Source organism: Gastrolobium bilobum, unplaced genomic scaffold, assembly GCF_033153095.1.
Source record: "Gastrolobium bilobum isolate Gb01-03AN ecotype WA unplaced genomic scaffold, APGP_CSIRO_Gbil_v1 utg1578, whole genome shotgun sequence".
NCBI classification, from domain to species: Eukaryota; Viridiplantae; Streptophyta; class Magnoliopsida; order Fabales; family Fabaceae; genus Gastrolobium; species Gastrolobium bilobum.
Window position 1 is genome coordinate 101,948 of NW_026899219.1, and position 13,287 is coordinate 115,234.

General features: G+C 33.8%; 1 protein-coding gene across 2 annotated transcripts; it reads left to right on the forward strand.

Moving 5' to 3' along the window:
- The first annotated feature begins 936 nt into the window (after positions 1-936).
- LOC133288370 (uncharacterized) lies at positions 937-9,206 on the forward strand. 2 transcript variants are annotated; one of them, XM_061486104.1, is made up of 9 exons: positions 937-1,150; positions 1,251-2,025; positions 2,557-2,656; positions 3,408-3,464; positions 5,507-5,624; positions 6,974-7,056; positions 7,880-7,941; positions 8,049-8,145; positions 8,742-9,206. In XM_061486104.1, exons 2-8 carry the CDS (start codon positions 1,709-1,711, stop codon positions 8,143-8,145), a joined length of 834 nt encoding a protein of 277 aa, XP_061342088.1. In that variant the 5' UTR covers positions 937-1,150; positions 1,251-1,708; the 3' UTR covers positions 8,742-9,206. The 2 variants fall into 2 exon arrangements, with proteins under 2 accessions (XP_061342088.1, XP_061342087.1); XM_061486103.1 differs by having other exon boundaries at positions 1,341-2,025.
- The last annotated feature ends 4,081 nt before the right edge of the window (positions 9,207-13,287 follow it).

The window sequence follows — 13,287 nt, forward strand, 5'->3', positions numbered from 1 at the left end:
TGATATATTCCAAGAAAGAAATAGTTATATAAAATTTTATTATGAATAAAATATTTTTTCAGTCACGAAAAATAAATTATTTCTATTGATTTCCAAGAATATGTCATTTTGAATTAATGAAAGGTACACCCTTAATTAATTCAAAACAACATCATTTTAATAATATATTTATTCAAAACACTCTTCATTATATCTAAAATTATCGAGTGATCGGAGAAATACTTTTATCCAGAATTTTATCACAAGTATATTTCTCTTTTAACAAAGTCGTCGTTCTTTTTTGTTTTTGGAATTCCTTGGTAGGATTGTCAACGTGATTCTATGAAGAGCACATGTTATAGCCCAACATTGGAAGTGGGAGAACCTCATAGATAATGATCATTACTGCTTTGACGAACCTCCACAGGTTCTCTTGGCATCGAATGTACTTGTTGCCTGTGCTTTTAAATAAAATAATATTTCTACTTAGCAATTCAAATAATAATAATAAAAAAACCAAATAATTAAGGGTTCATTTTTTGTCATGTCACATAACAAAATTATTTTTTCTGCACACATAAATCAAGTGTGAATCCCACACTTAAAAAGAAAAAGTTAAACCAAAATCAGAAGGCACTGTAACCTCAAGATACGTCGCCGGATCTTTGTTGCAGGAAAGAATGATACTGTTCATGATTCTTATATTTTTCAATAATAAATATAAATTAACAGAAAAAAAATTTAGCAAAAAAGGAGAGGTGGAGTCCACAATGATTAGCATCAAATGCTTATTGGGATTCCCACTGTTGCTGAATTCCAAGATCCACAACCATCCATTATTATCTTTATTTATTTTTTTGAATTTTTATTTTTTAAAAAATAAACTGGATTTTCCTTTTTTCCCTTTCTCTGCTTCCCTATTGGTGGAAGCCTAAGCCATCTCTTGTCTCTCTCGAGAGAGGGGTGGAAGAGAGAGAGAGAGAGAGAGAGAGAGAGAGAATGTGTGAGTGTGTGTGTGTCACAAAGCAAAGCAAAGCGCAAACCCAGAAAGTAGCAAATGCCAAATGGTATTGCAGTAATAGCATTGTAGTGTAGTGAGAGAGAGAATAAAAAAGACACCACCCAACATCACAACCAACTAGGCCTGAGTCGGAAAGTTGCTACACAAAAGGTAACTCTCTCTCTCTCTCTCTCTACTCCCTGTTGTTGTGTTACGACACGTCTGATTTTGCTGTTATTAGGGCTTTTATCATTTTTCCTTTGCTTTGTAGCACCTTTGCTCCATAATTGACTCCTTTGAAGATGAAGTTTTCTTCTTTTTACTAGAAGCTGATTTGGGTTTTTGTGGCCTTTCACTTCAGGCTTCGTCTTGTGGGTTGTTCTCTACTTTTCTGTGCTCTTCATTTCTGAGCTAAAGTTTGGATTTTTGGAGGGTTTTGATCGTGGGGTTTCTGGTTGCTTAATCTGGGGTCTCAACAAATTCCCTTAATCAACTACTGTTGCTTGATATAGAGCTTTCTCTGGGTGTTTCAGCTATAATTCCGGGTGGTTATTTCATTACTATTTTTTCCTTTATGGAATCTGAATGATTTTGATCTTGGATGGATACCCTGAATTGGTGCAGACTTTTGTTATTGGTATTATTTATTTGAAAATGATTGTTGGTACTACTTGTGGCTTATGGTGATTTTGGGAAATCGTTAAATACAACTAGTAACGAGCGATAAGGATGGCAGCAGAGTCAAACCCTGGGTTTCACAATCAAGATATAGATTCCGCTTTGAATCGGCATGCAATATCATTTCAGCCTGGTACTATTAATAGCTTGTCCGAGATGGTTCCAATGGGTAATTATTTTGGGTTAAGTAGTACAACTGGGATGATATATTCTGGGAATTCAACCATCATTAACAGCAACCCTGTCATGAGTCAAGCTGGTAGTTCTTCTCTTCTTCTTGATTCAGTCCCAGGGCTGAAGCATGACACAGGGTTGGCTGTTGAGTGGTCTGTTGATGAACAGTATAAATTGGAGGAGGGCCTTGTCAAGTAAGTAGTTTTGTTCTCACTAGTTATTTTTAGCTCTTTTTTACTTAAATTTGGCATCTGTGTGTCACATTAGTCCTTAGTAACTTGTTTTCAATTTACTTTCTCATGAAAATAATTTTGGATCTTATATGATCAGAAATTTAAAATTTTATTTGGGATGAAGTCGTTTATGTCTTTGGACTAATCGTGCTGTCTGTCTGACTTATCATGAAGCATAACATCAATCATGGTGTCTGTCTTTGTATCCATGGACTACATGCTTTGTTTTTCTTATAATGACCTTCTCAGTTTCCAAATGTGATTTTCGAATTCCTACTTAAAATGGTACTAAGTATTCTTTTCTTTACTAACTGCTAACATTTGATTGGTCTTATGCTTTTCTCTTCTTCTAGAATTACTTCGGTTATAGTGCCTTTGCTAAAGTTGTCGTTGTACAGTATATTAATATGTGCTAATACTGATATTTCTTTCTCTTTCTATAGTGTATATTTCATAACTCTTGTTTTCATGATTCTTCTGTTTCATGATTAGCTATGCTGATGAGCCGAGTATCATGAGGTATATCAAAATTGCTGCCACGTTGCCTGATAAAACTGTTCGTGATGTTGCTTTGAGGTGTAGGTGGATGACAGTGAGTTCTTTTGCTTTCGACGATTTCTCCAATCTCCATATTGTAATGCTGCCTATGAATGAAACATATGCTGTACATAAGTACAAAAGACAAATTTAAATTCTTAATGCATTAAAATCACTTGAATATATTGCAATTAATTGCTTGAAAATTGGATTATCTATAGTGGAGCTTCCCCTTTCAAATGTATTCAAAATTTACTTTTCTTGTTTCCTGCCCCCTACTTCCTCCTATATTTTAGTTTTGGCATTGATGCAATGGCTCAAGTTTTGCATGGCTGTGTTGCTGAAGTTTTGTGCAAGTGCCGTTGGTATCAGTGGTTTATTTAAAGGCAATGTTTTAGATTTTGGTTGTAGTCATGGTAGCAGTTCCAGCAATTGCAGAAAAATGCACGAAAATAAAGCTGATGAAACTTTCAATTGGGCCAAAATATGGTTGCAGTGGCTGCAACAGAAATATTGTGGCTACAATTGCCACCGCAGATCACTATTTAGAACCCTATTTAAGGGTTATATTTCATCTCATGATCCAAAGTAGACTCTTAATAAAATTAACCAAGTTAATTTTCCTTGCCTTTTTTTCCCCCTTTTAAAGGTGGAAAAATGATTAGTGTCCTGCATATAGTTTTTTCCACGAAAAAGAAGATTATGCACTGTGTATATTGCATTAAGCAATGGACTTGGGTACTTATGTAGATTGTACCTTTACGTCTGTTAATGAAAGCTTAAAATACTGTTTAAACCTTTTGCAGAGAAAGCGAAGGAAACCAGAAGAACACAGTCTGGGAAAGAAGGTCAATAACAGAAAGGTATGTGAAAAATGGGAAGCTGGTGTACGTATACTATGTTTATGGTGGTACCAAAAGGGACGACTGAATTTATTATCAATGTGTCTCCAAAGGAAATTTAGAACAGAAAGCAACACTAAGCTACCCAGAGGGTTCCCCAATAAAAGCACTCCCCTCACCTGCCACTCAATTCATAAAAAACATGCATACCTCTCCCCAGCCCCATCCTACCTATTTATCACTAAACCACCTGATAACAAACTACCTAGTAACAGCAAACAGCAAACAAACTATATAATAATAAGTAATAACAAACTAAATTATCATTAACTAACTAAATCATTATATTATCCTAATAAGGAATAATAATAAACTACTTAGCCTTATCCTAATAACAAACTACTTAACCCCATCCTGACTATTATCCAACTCCTCTATAACAAACTCTTCTCCTGACTTGTTGGATCTCTCTGCATTGCCGTGATTGATCCCCTGCATTCTGGCCTGGTGTCTTTGTTGCCTCCTGCTGTATACTTGCTTTAAGGGCTCATCAGATTCTTATAATTTAGTGTTTGTTGAAGAATTGTCAAGTCAATCTTATGTAATTTTCACTGATTCTCTACTTGATGTTTTTAGTAGGCTTCTGAATTGAAACGTTTTCATAAAAAATTTGAAATATACTTCACCTGAGTTTGAAGATCTTTGAAAAAAAATTAAACTAAAGGAGAGTTCGTAGAATAAGAATTCTATTACTATATTGGTTGATTTAATTGGTGGATCCTATTGCTTTATTGGTTGATATAAACTAAATGACAATCGGTGGATCATATAACACCATTTGAGAATTTTCATAGTTATATTGTGAATTCTCTCTTTTCTCCTAACCTTTGCATTCTCCCTATTTTGATTAATGCCTAATATCCCCAATACTTACATATTATACCAAATGCCCACATATTTGCATGTGATTAGTTCAGTAAAATTCATTTACACTTCCCCTTAAATTTTTGCATTTTTTTGGATAGTGTGGTCAGGTGGTTATGGGTTAGCTTGCACACACTTTGACTTAACCACTTCCCTGGTCCAGTCAAAGGCAAGTCATCCATGTCGGGACTAGGGGATTCACAAGTATATTCATTTGCATCCTGGCCACAAGTGATTCTTAGTTAGGATTCGAACCTATAACTATGAATGACAATTCGTGTCAACAAATCGTGTTTGTATTGGGTAGGGGTCGGATGAATATTTTCTACACGAATAAAGATTCGTGTCAAAGCCTTTGACACAAACATGATCCGCGCCTATTTTGCAGATCGACATGACACAAATAACCTGTCAATCTCAAAGTGTGTTGCTTATGACACGACATGAAGAACCCATAAACCTCAAAGTGTCTCAGTAACCTTGAAGAAGATTTATGCGGGTTAGTGTCATGTTTGTGAGTTGACACTCAAGATGACACGAATTTGAAAATGAACACGAATTTCTAGTTTCACGTCAGCCACCAGTCTTGTTGAAAATTGTCATCTCTATCTATAACCTTTTGCCCACTTATACGTCAAATGCTTGTCCACCGCTAAACCAACTCCTTATGGTTAAAATTTTCACATTTTTGTTCTTTCTTTCTTCTATTATAGTCAAGGTCTTGCTATAGTGAAGCATTAAATACCCTTCATTAAGTCATCCTAATTACTTAAATAAAAAAGTATTAAATGCCTTCTGAAATCCCAAGATTTTAAACATTTCTACCTTTTATTTAATATTTTTTATTTTAAATCCTCAACCCATGCGCTAGGGTATTCGTTAGCAAATTCCTTATTATTATTATAATTGTTTTTGACCAAACAAGTATAGTGGTATGAAATCAGTTGCTTTGAGCCCTCTCAACCAGCTTAACTATCTTGTCAAGGATGTCAATGATAACTCAAGCGTTATGTTAAAACAAAATGTGCTTATGTTGCATCCCTTAAATGGGATTCTGGTTTTGATATATTGAATCAATTAATGTCTTTAGGATCTAATGTTGATTGAAGAACCAGTATTCTAAAGTCATACTTCTTCAGGATAAGCCAGTGGAGTCAGCATCAAAGACAAATTTGCATTCAGCTCTGCCCCCAAGTATGGCTGCATATTCTCGCATGTCACATCATATGGACCAAAGTCAGCGGATACTATATGATGGTCAGTATATCAATTGTTTTTTAAACATTTATAAATTATAACGTATGTTATCATCATTTTCTCTTGTTGCAACTACATTATTTCTTATTTATAAATTTTCTGCTCAGTTACTACTGAAATTTAGAGCTCTTGACTGGCAGTCTTAAGAATCTATATGTAAACACTTTTCATTGCTGAGAGAGAAAATATTTTCTATTTTAAATCATCTGTTTTTTGTAATTATACTGTGAATACAATCTTTCAAACTGATTTTATTGTTTTTTAATTTTTGAAAACGAAAACCTGTTTTGTAAAACAGTTCTAAACATGCTCTTAAACTCTAATTTCTCAAATTCTTTATAATTAAACCCGAGTCCAGCAATTATGATCTCTAAAATCCCAAAATACAAATACATCAATATTAAATACAAGCCCATGGAGCAGTATCCAATGCCCAACAAATTGTTGTGACATCAGTTTGATCCCTAAATCCAAGTCTACTCCTCATCATACCCGCTGGCAAGACAGCTTCCTACTATCTATGCAAAAGAAAAAAATAATAATTATCATAAATATTACACGTTCTTCATCAGTTGTGTATCTTTTGTTTGGTTATCTAAGCCCTTTGGATTATAATGTAATCTTAAAATCACCCCCCCCCCCCCTTTGCTTTTGTTGTCTCTTTTTTTGTCACTGGAACCCGTGTGGCCAGTGTTATTAAAACCGGCCCGGCCCGGCCGGTCGGACCGGTTGGCCCGGAAACCGGCCCATCAACCGGTCCGGTTTCAATATTGGACCGTTTAAGCATTTGACCCGGTATCAACCCGGTGACCCGGTCATAAACCGCGGTTGAACCGGTGTAAACCGGTACCGGTTTTACCTTTAAACCGGTTTTTTAAAATAAGTTACAAAATATTCCAATTTTTGCGCCAGGTGGGAATCGAACCCGACCCTTTGATGTGAGGAGCGCACCTTCAAACCACTACACTATCATTACCTGTTGAATATAATACACCATTTAATATACTTATTATATAACTATTAAGTTAATAGAATTATTTCAAAAATTGCATCTAAGAGGAATCGAACCCCTTACATTGAGGATAGGCAATATAGTAATTACCACTAGACTACATCAGGTTATTGTTTGAATTGCACCATTTAAAATATTTATTATATAATTAAGTATAAAATATAAATTTATATATATATACCCGGTTCATGCGGTTCAACCAGTGACCCACCGGTTGAACCATTGACCCAGTGACCCGATACCTCGACCGGGTCAATGACCGGTCCGGTTCTAATAACATTGCGTGTGGCCGTGTCCTTATTTCATCAAATACTTTCTTCGGTGTGTGTATGATCAGGAATTTGTGGTCCTGTGAAGCAACTAATGGAGCAGAATGCTCAAGCTTTTAGTCAAATCACTGCCAATTTATCTGCTTACAAGGTAAATAACTCAACCTTCATATGTTTCACTGCTGTTTTATAAATACTGATGCAACTGATTATTTTAGGCCCTTCGCAAATAAGGAAAATCTGAAACCATTTTTAACAAATGGCTGAAATATTAGCTATATTCGGCATCTCACCTGCCTAGATTTTTTCATGGATGATTAATTCATATCATGTTTAGGAAGATAAAATTGTTAGAAATGGAAGAAAGGTATCACATTCACATATGGAATTGAAAGGTAAGCTGTTGTGTCGCTGGACTCAAGGTTTGAAATGCCATTTAAGATGATGATTGAATTGTCTTTGTCTAATTGCTTAAGTTAAACTTCTTAATGAATGGAATTACTCGATGCTTTGTTGAATTTCAAGATTTGCCTCTTTGATTATTGTGTGCAAGTATTGCATTGATTTCTCAATATCATTTGTTAACTAGGTTCTCCATTCAGTTCATTTTACTCTGCATAGTATGATTTGAAAGAATTGTAATTCCGACTTGGACTGTGTGTTCAAACCACCTGAGCCATGAATTTTTTCCCCTATAGCAGCATGGTTCTAATTTATAACAGCAGTCTGGTAAGTTTCAGTCTGTTAGAACTTATCAGGGGGGAAATAAAATTAATGTTTAACATTTAATGATCACCTGAATTGAGCATCGATTTGTTGGCAAATGGCTTTATGCTTTTTGATTTTTTCCCCTTTTATTATCTATCTTCTTTTTGTGCGTTCTCATGTTGTCATCATAATTCCTTCATACATAATTATATATAGATAGTATTTGGTCTCTAAGCTGTGATAATGACATGTTCTTTAATAAACAGTTGCAGGATAACATCGACCTCTTTTGCCATGCAAGGCACAATATCAGTACCATTCTTAACGAGTATGTGATCTGTTGAATAAGTTTACTGTTAATATCATGCAAATTCATTTTTCTGTATATTTGGATTTGATGTCTATTAACTTTTGAAGTTCACTAATTTTGTGCAGCATGAGAGAGATGCCTGGCATTATGAGCCAAATGCCACCACTGCCTGTTTCCATTAACGAGGATCTTGCAATTAGTATTTTACCTAATAGAACATAGGTAAGCTCATGGTCAACTTAACTATTTTCTTGTATTCCTTTTTTTTTTTTAGTTGTACAATCATGCTTCTGTGTGTATTGTGTGTGCAAGCACATGAATAATTGACATTCATTGTCCACAGGAAAATAGCGAATCAAAACAAGCTATTTAGTAAGGAAAAAGAACCAAACCACTACTATATGATTCAAATAAACTGATTTAACCTAGTTGGTTTGGAAATTTGAAGGCATGGTAGCTGTGACTTCTCTTTTTGCTACCAAATAAGTTGAAATCAATGAAGTTTTTTAATATGGAACTATTCAAGTGCATTTATATTTGGCTGCATGTTAGTATGACCTAATAATCAGAGCTTGTTTAACTGGACATGCTGTCACTGCTAATAGTCAAAGCATCATTCTTGATGATGACCTCTTGTCCTCTTGTAATTCTCTGTTTTTAAAAATGATTAGCATATTCATTATACATTTTGGCTGTATACCTTGCACCAAACCTTTAAAGCTGGTTATCTTAAAAAGCACGAATGTTAGGTCATATTTGTCAATTGTAGAATATCAAATATAAAAGTTGATTGGTTTATTATGTATTACCAATTCAAGGGGGCAAAGTGCTGTCTCCATCAACATTGCCTACACAAATCAAAGTGCATCAGTGTAGAGAGGTTCTCATTTTTATGTGCTACACAAGTCTTTGCTGCAAGTTTTTTGGTACTACATGCGATTGAGGAGCCAGTGAGTAACTGATATCTACACAATCTCAGGAGTTTCCACAGATTCTAGTCCATCTTTGATCTTACTGCTCCCTGGTTTATTCATTTTATTTGAAGGAAAACCTGAAACTCCTGTTGTATAAATAAAAAAACATTTTCCTCGCAAAAAAAAAAAAAAAATGAAAATAGGAAAGCAATTAATATAACAATGGTTTGATGAGCTGAATGCACCTTTATTGATTTCAGAGTATTACCATGCCATAGGAACTGTTGTATATCTATGATGCTAGTTTGCCATGTACTTCAAGCTTGAGTGATGATTATGTTTAACGGTTGATAGCTTTTATATAATATGTAAAGGCAAATCCTATTTACATGATTTCTTGATTGTATGTACATGAAGGAATCAACATAGATTATTGTTTATTGGTTATTTCCCCATAGTTAAGAGGTTAATCCCCAATAAATTGTACCCCCCCAAAAAAATAAAAAATATCCCCAGTAAGTTACAACTATTAGAAGTTACTGTACATACACACTGTACTACAAACAAGTAGTTAGGAACCTACTAAACTACTCTTCTTCTAAGAATACCTGTTTGCAAGTAGATTATTATATTTAACAATGGGAAATATAAGAATCATGTTGCAGGAATGATACTGTTCATTCCTGCAACAAGAATCCGGCAACGTATCTTGAAGATACGGCGCCGTATCTTGATTTTAGTTTGACTTTTTTTCAAGCGTGGGACCCACACTTGATTTGTGTGTGCAGAAAAATGATCTTGTCATGTGATATGACAAAAAGCGAATTATTTAACAATTGCCATGGTTATTTATGTGCGCTAGCAACCATACATATGGGGCCTTCAATCCTTCATTGAAGCAGTTATTGAAAAAGTTGTTTATTAAATAGTTTTGTAGCATGACAAACCCTTGAAATGTGTAACTCACTATAGGATCCTTTATTCAATTCAATTGCTTGTGGCCAAGGAAAACATATAATATAACCACTTGGAAACTAATCCAAGGCAGCACCTCAAATATAATATCCCAAAAAAATGTTATTAAAGCAGTTATAAAACCACCATCTTTACCTACGACACTGTAATGGAAAATCGAGTTGTAGATTCAATTTCGTCGTTTCATCCTTAAATATTAGTTAAATGATTCATTTGCGTTGTGACACGCCTCTCAAAGAAAGAGGAAAGCAGTATTGGCAGTGACTAATTACATTTATTTGCATCTTTACATGAAAGGATATCGTACTTTACTTCACGTGTCGTCGTGTCCCGCGGATATTCAAAGTTCAAAGTAATAGAGAGATATATATATTCAATCAATAATTGTAATGAAACAATTTATATAAAATGCATAAAGTAAGTCACAATTGGAAATCAAAGCCAAAAAGAGAAAGGCAAAAATTGGAAAATCCAAGAACAGTTGCGTGCAATGAATATGAAATAAGTTAGTCAAGTTATTGGAAACGGATGGCTGAGTGTTGTTGACGAACGATAGAGCTTCAGCATCCAAGTAGGGGCAGACCTACATGGGGCTAGGATGAGCCCCTGCTCCCCTCTTAAATATGAAAATATGTTTTATTATATGTATGCAACATGGTATGGAAAAGAAAATTTTCAAAAGTGCTTTTAAAAAGTGAAAAACAAGCGATGATATTCATAAGAAACGTGTTCTTCCCGTTCATTGCACTCAATTAGAGATAACTATTATTTATCATATTCAACTTGTCAACATATATAGCAGGTTTTGTTCTTGGTCTGCTACCCTCCAATCAATGTGAAAAGCTGATTTTTCCATTTTATACAAAGAAGAGTTAATGAATATTCACTCTAGTCAAATTTGTCTAGAATTTGATTTTATATTGATTGATTATCTAATTTTCTTTTTATAATCATTAAAAATTTGTACAGAGATTGTCATATCAGAACTCAGGAGAAGAATATTTAAGTTTTGACTTTGCTGGTCAAGAAAAAGGTCAGTTTGAAAATAAATAACACATTAATTAATTTACTGTTTGTGCTAAATAATAGCTAAGTGAGAAAATAAGATTCTTAAGAAATAAAAAAGTGCAATTATAACACCAGAAGGCATGAAGGTAAACAATAAAAAATTGATCTTACAAACAAAATATAAGGTCTCTAGGCTAGTTCCTCATTAAAATAAAGGGTGCATTGGACCACTGTTATCGGAAGAAAAAAATTGACATTCTAACCAAAAAATTGGCAAACTTTTTCGTAATTTTATTAGGTTATTCTTAATAGGTATTTTATATTCTTAGCGTGATCATCCAATCAAAATTAGCATTGCCTTTTTATAATAATAATATAAATTTTTGCCCCTCGTCATATAGTTTCCTTAGTCCGTCGTTGCATCCAAGTAAAACAAAAAACTAAAATACAGAGGGTTCGAGTCGAAGGATTAGCTAACGGGTCATCGGATTCCGAATCATGAAACCCAAGACTCGAACCAAAGATAGGTTTCATTGGTTTGGGTGTGGACTCGACAATATAAACCAAGTGTTCGTATAGTTGGCCAAAACCGATAAACACCTCTACTTAAGTCAGTATCAAGCTATCATTCAACTTTTTGAACAGGCTATAATACTATAACTCTTTTCTATAGATATATTTAATAGAAATTGAATTTAGATTCTCTTCTCAACTACTAAGCCCATATTGTCAACTGAGCTACATTTAGCAGAAAAACCTTTTATTTCATTATATATTGATAGATTATATATGATCACTGGGTCACTATTGTCTCCCACTTTAACCATTTGAATGCTATAGTTGAGGTAATAAACATTCAAAACAAGAATAATTCCTTGCTATTTAGAACCTTAGAATTTTTCTTAGCATGAAAAAACTTAAGTGTTTCTATTCTTTTCTTTATCATTTAACACGATATTGGTTCCCAAATCCCAATACACCTCAATTTTATAATTGAGAATCAAATAATTTATATAGTGAAAAGTTTTAAAAAGATTTCATATATATTCTTTTGGGAAAAATACTCCTTTCATAGAAAAAGTCATCTTAGGCCACACTCAATTCATTTTGCATGCCATTTCTCTTCCTTTTTTATTTTTTTAATTGAAGGTGGGACCCACCTTATTTTGAGTCAGCTGCAAAGTTGAAACTTCTCTGGTGAGAGCAAAAGCTCAAAGCCCATATTTTTTTGGGTTTAAGTTTTGTTATGTTGTAGGATTGTAGGAGAGAACAAAAGTAGAGATAAGTTAAATGTAGGTCCCATATTTTATATTAAAAAAGAAAAGAAAAATTAATTAGCACGGAAAACGAATTTGTGTAGGAAAATGATGTAATCTCATGTGGCATGAGAGTATTATTTCCCTATTTTTTTATATAGAATTGGTTCATGAATCAATTCATTTTATTTTTTTTACTAATTGAAAAAAAATTGATTTGTGCCCAGTCCATTTGGCTAATCCGGTCAGTTCTGAAATCTCGTGCCTAAAAGGAAAACAAAAAAGGATTAAAGGAAATTGCCCAGTTTGGTATTTGAGCCAATCGAATGAAAATCTTGCCCAATATAAGAATCAAAATCTCGTCATGCAGAAACGAATTGTCGCCGGCTAATGTCACGTATCTTGACCCAATCTAAGAATCACAATCTTTATAATTTGTAATTGCTTTGAAGTCTATACTTTTAAAAATTAGCCTCAATCAAAATATATTTTGTTATGATTTTAACAAATTAAACATATTAAGATCTATGCTCTGGTTAGATAGAGGTATTGATTAACTACTATTATGTGATCTCACTTAACTTTGTGAATATATACATCTAGTTTAGGTTACAGCTTCTCAAACATACATTCTTTACCTTTTCCACAGGAGTAATGATATAAGTACCATACAATATATGTGTTGGGTACGACATAGTTTGCATTCACATTACGACTCTCCTGGTATTATTGTGAGTTTTTTTTTTTTTTTTTTGTCTTAATAATTTGGGTTTGGACTCACAAATAGCTATTGTTGTTTAGAGTGACTAATTCTATTTATATTTTTCTTATAAATTAAGTGTCTTAACGAGTGCAATAAGGAGAATATAGTGTATATTGCTGGACGTAGCCTTGAACTAGGGTAAATCTGTGTATCCACTTTTCTTTTCTTTCTCTCTTTTCTGATTATGATTGTGTGTGTGATTGTGTCGATTTCAACAGCATGTAACATGCCATTAAGAAAAAAAAAAAAATGATAATTACATACACAATAAGGCCGGGGGAGCAAGAAACCATAGTATTGTTTATCAACCATTTCGGCAGATGCAATAAACGAAATGAAGACAAATCAGAAGATAATATGCCATTAAGACAGCAACAAATTTCGCAGAACAATGGGGATTTTATAAATTGTAAGACACATCAACTACTCCAAGTTATCTTGCTACTAT

Excerpts from the sequence above, each read along its gene's own strand:
- LOC133288370 (XM_061486104.1), top strand. The coding sequence starts at position 1,709 with ATGGCAGCAGAGTCAAACCCTGGGTTTCACAATCAAGATATAGATTCC. Across the intron at positions 5,625-6,973 it reads TCAGCGGATACTATATGATG|GAATTTGTGGTCCTGTGAAG; the intron begins GTCAGTATATCA and ends GTGTATGATCAG. Across the intron at positions 7,057-7,879 it reads CCAATTTATCTGCTTACAAG|TTGCAGGATAACATCGACCT; the intron begins GTAAATAACTCA and ends TTTAATAAACAG.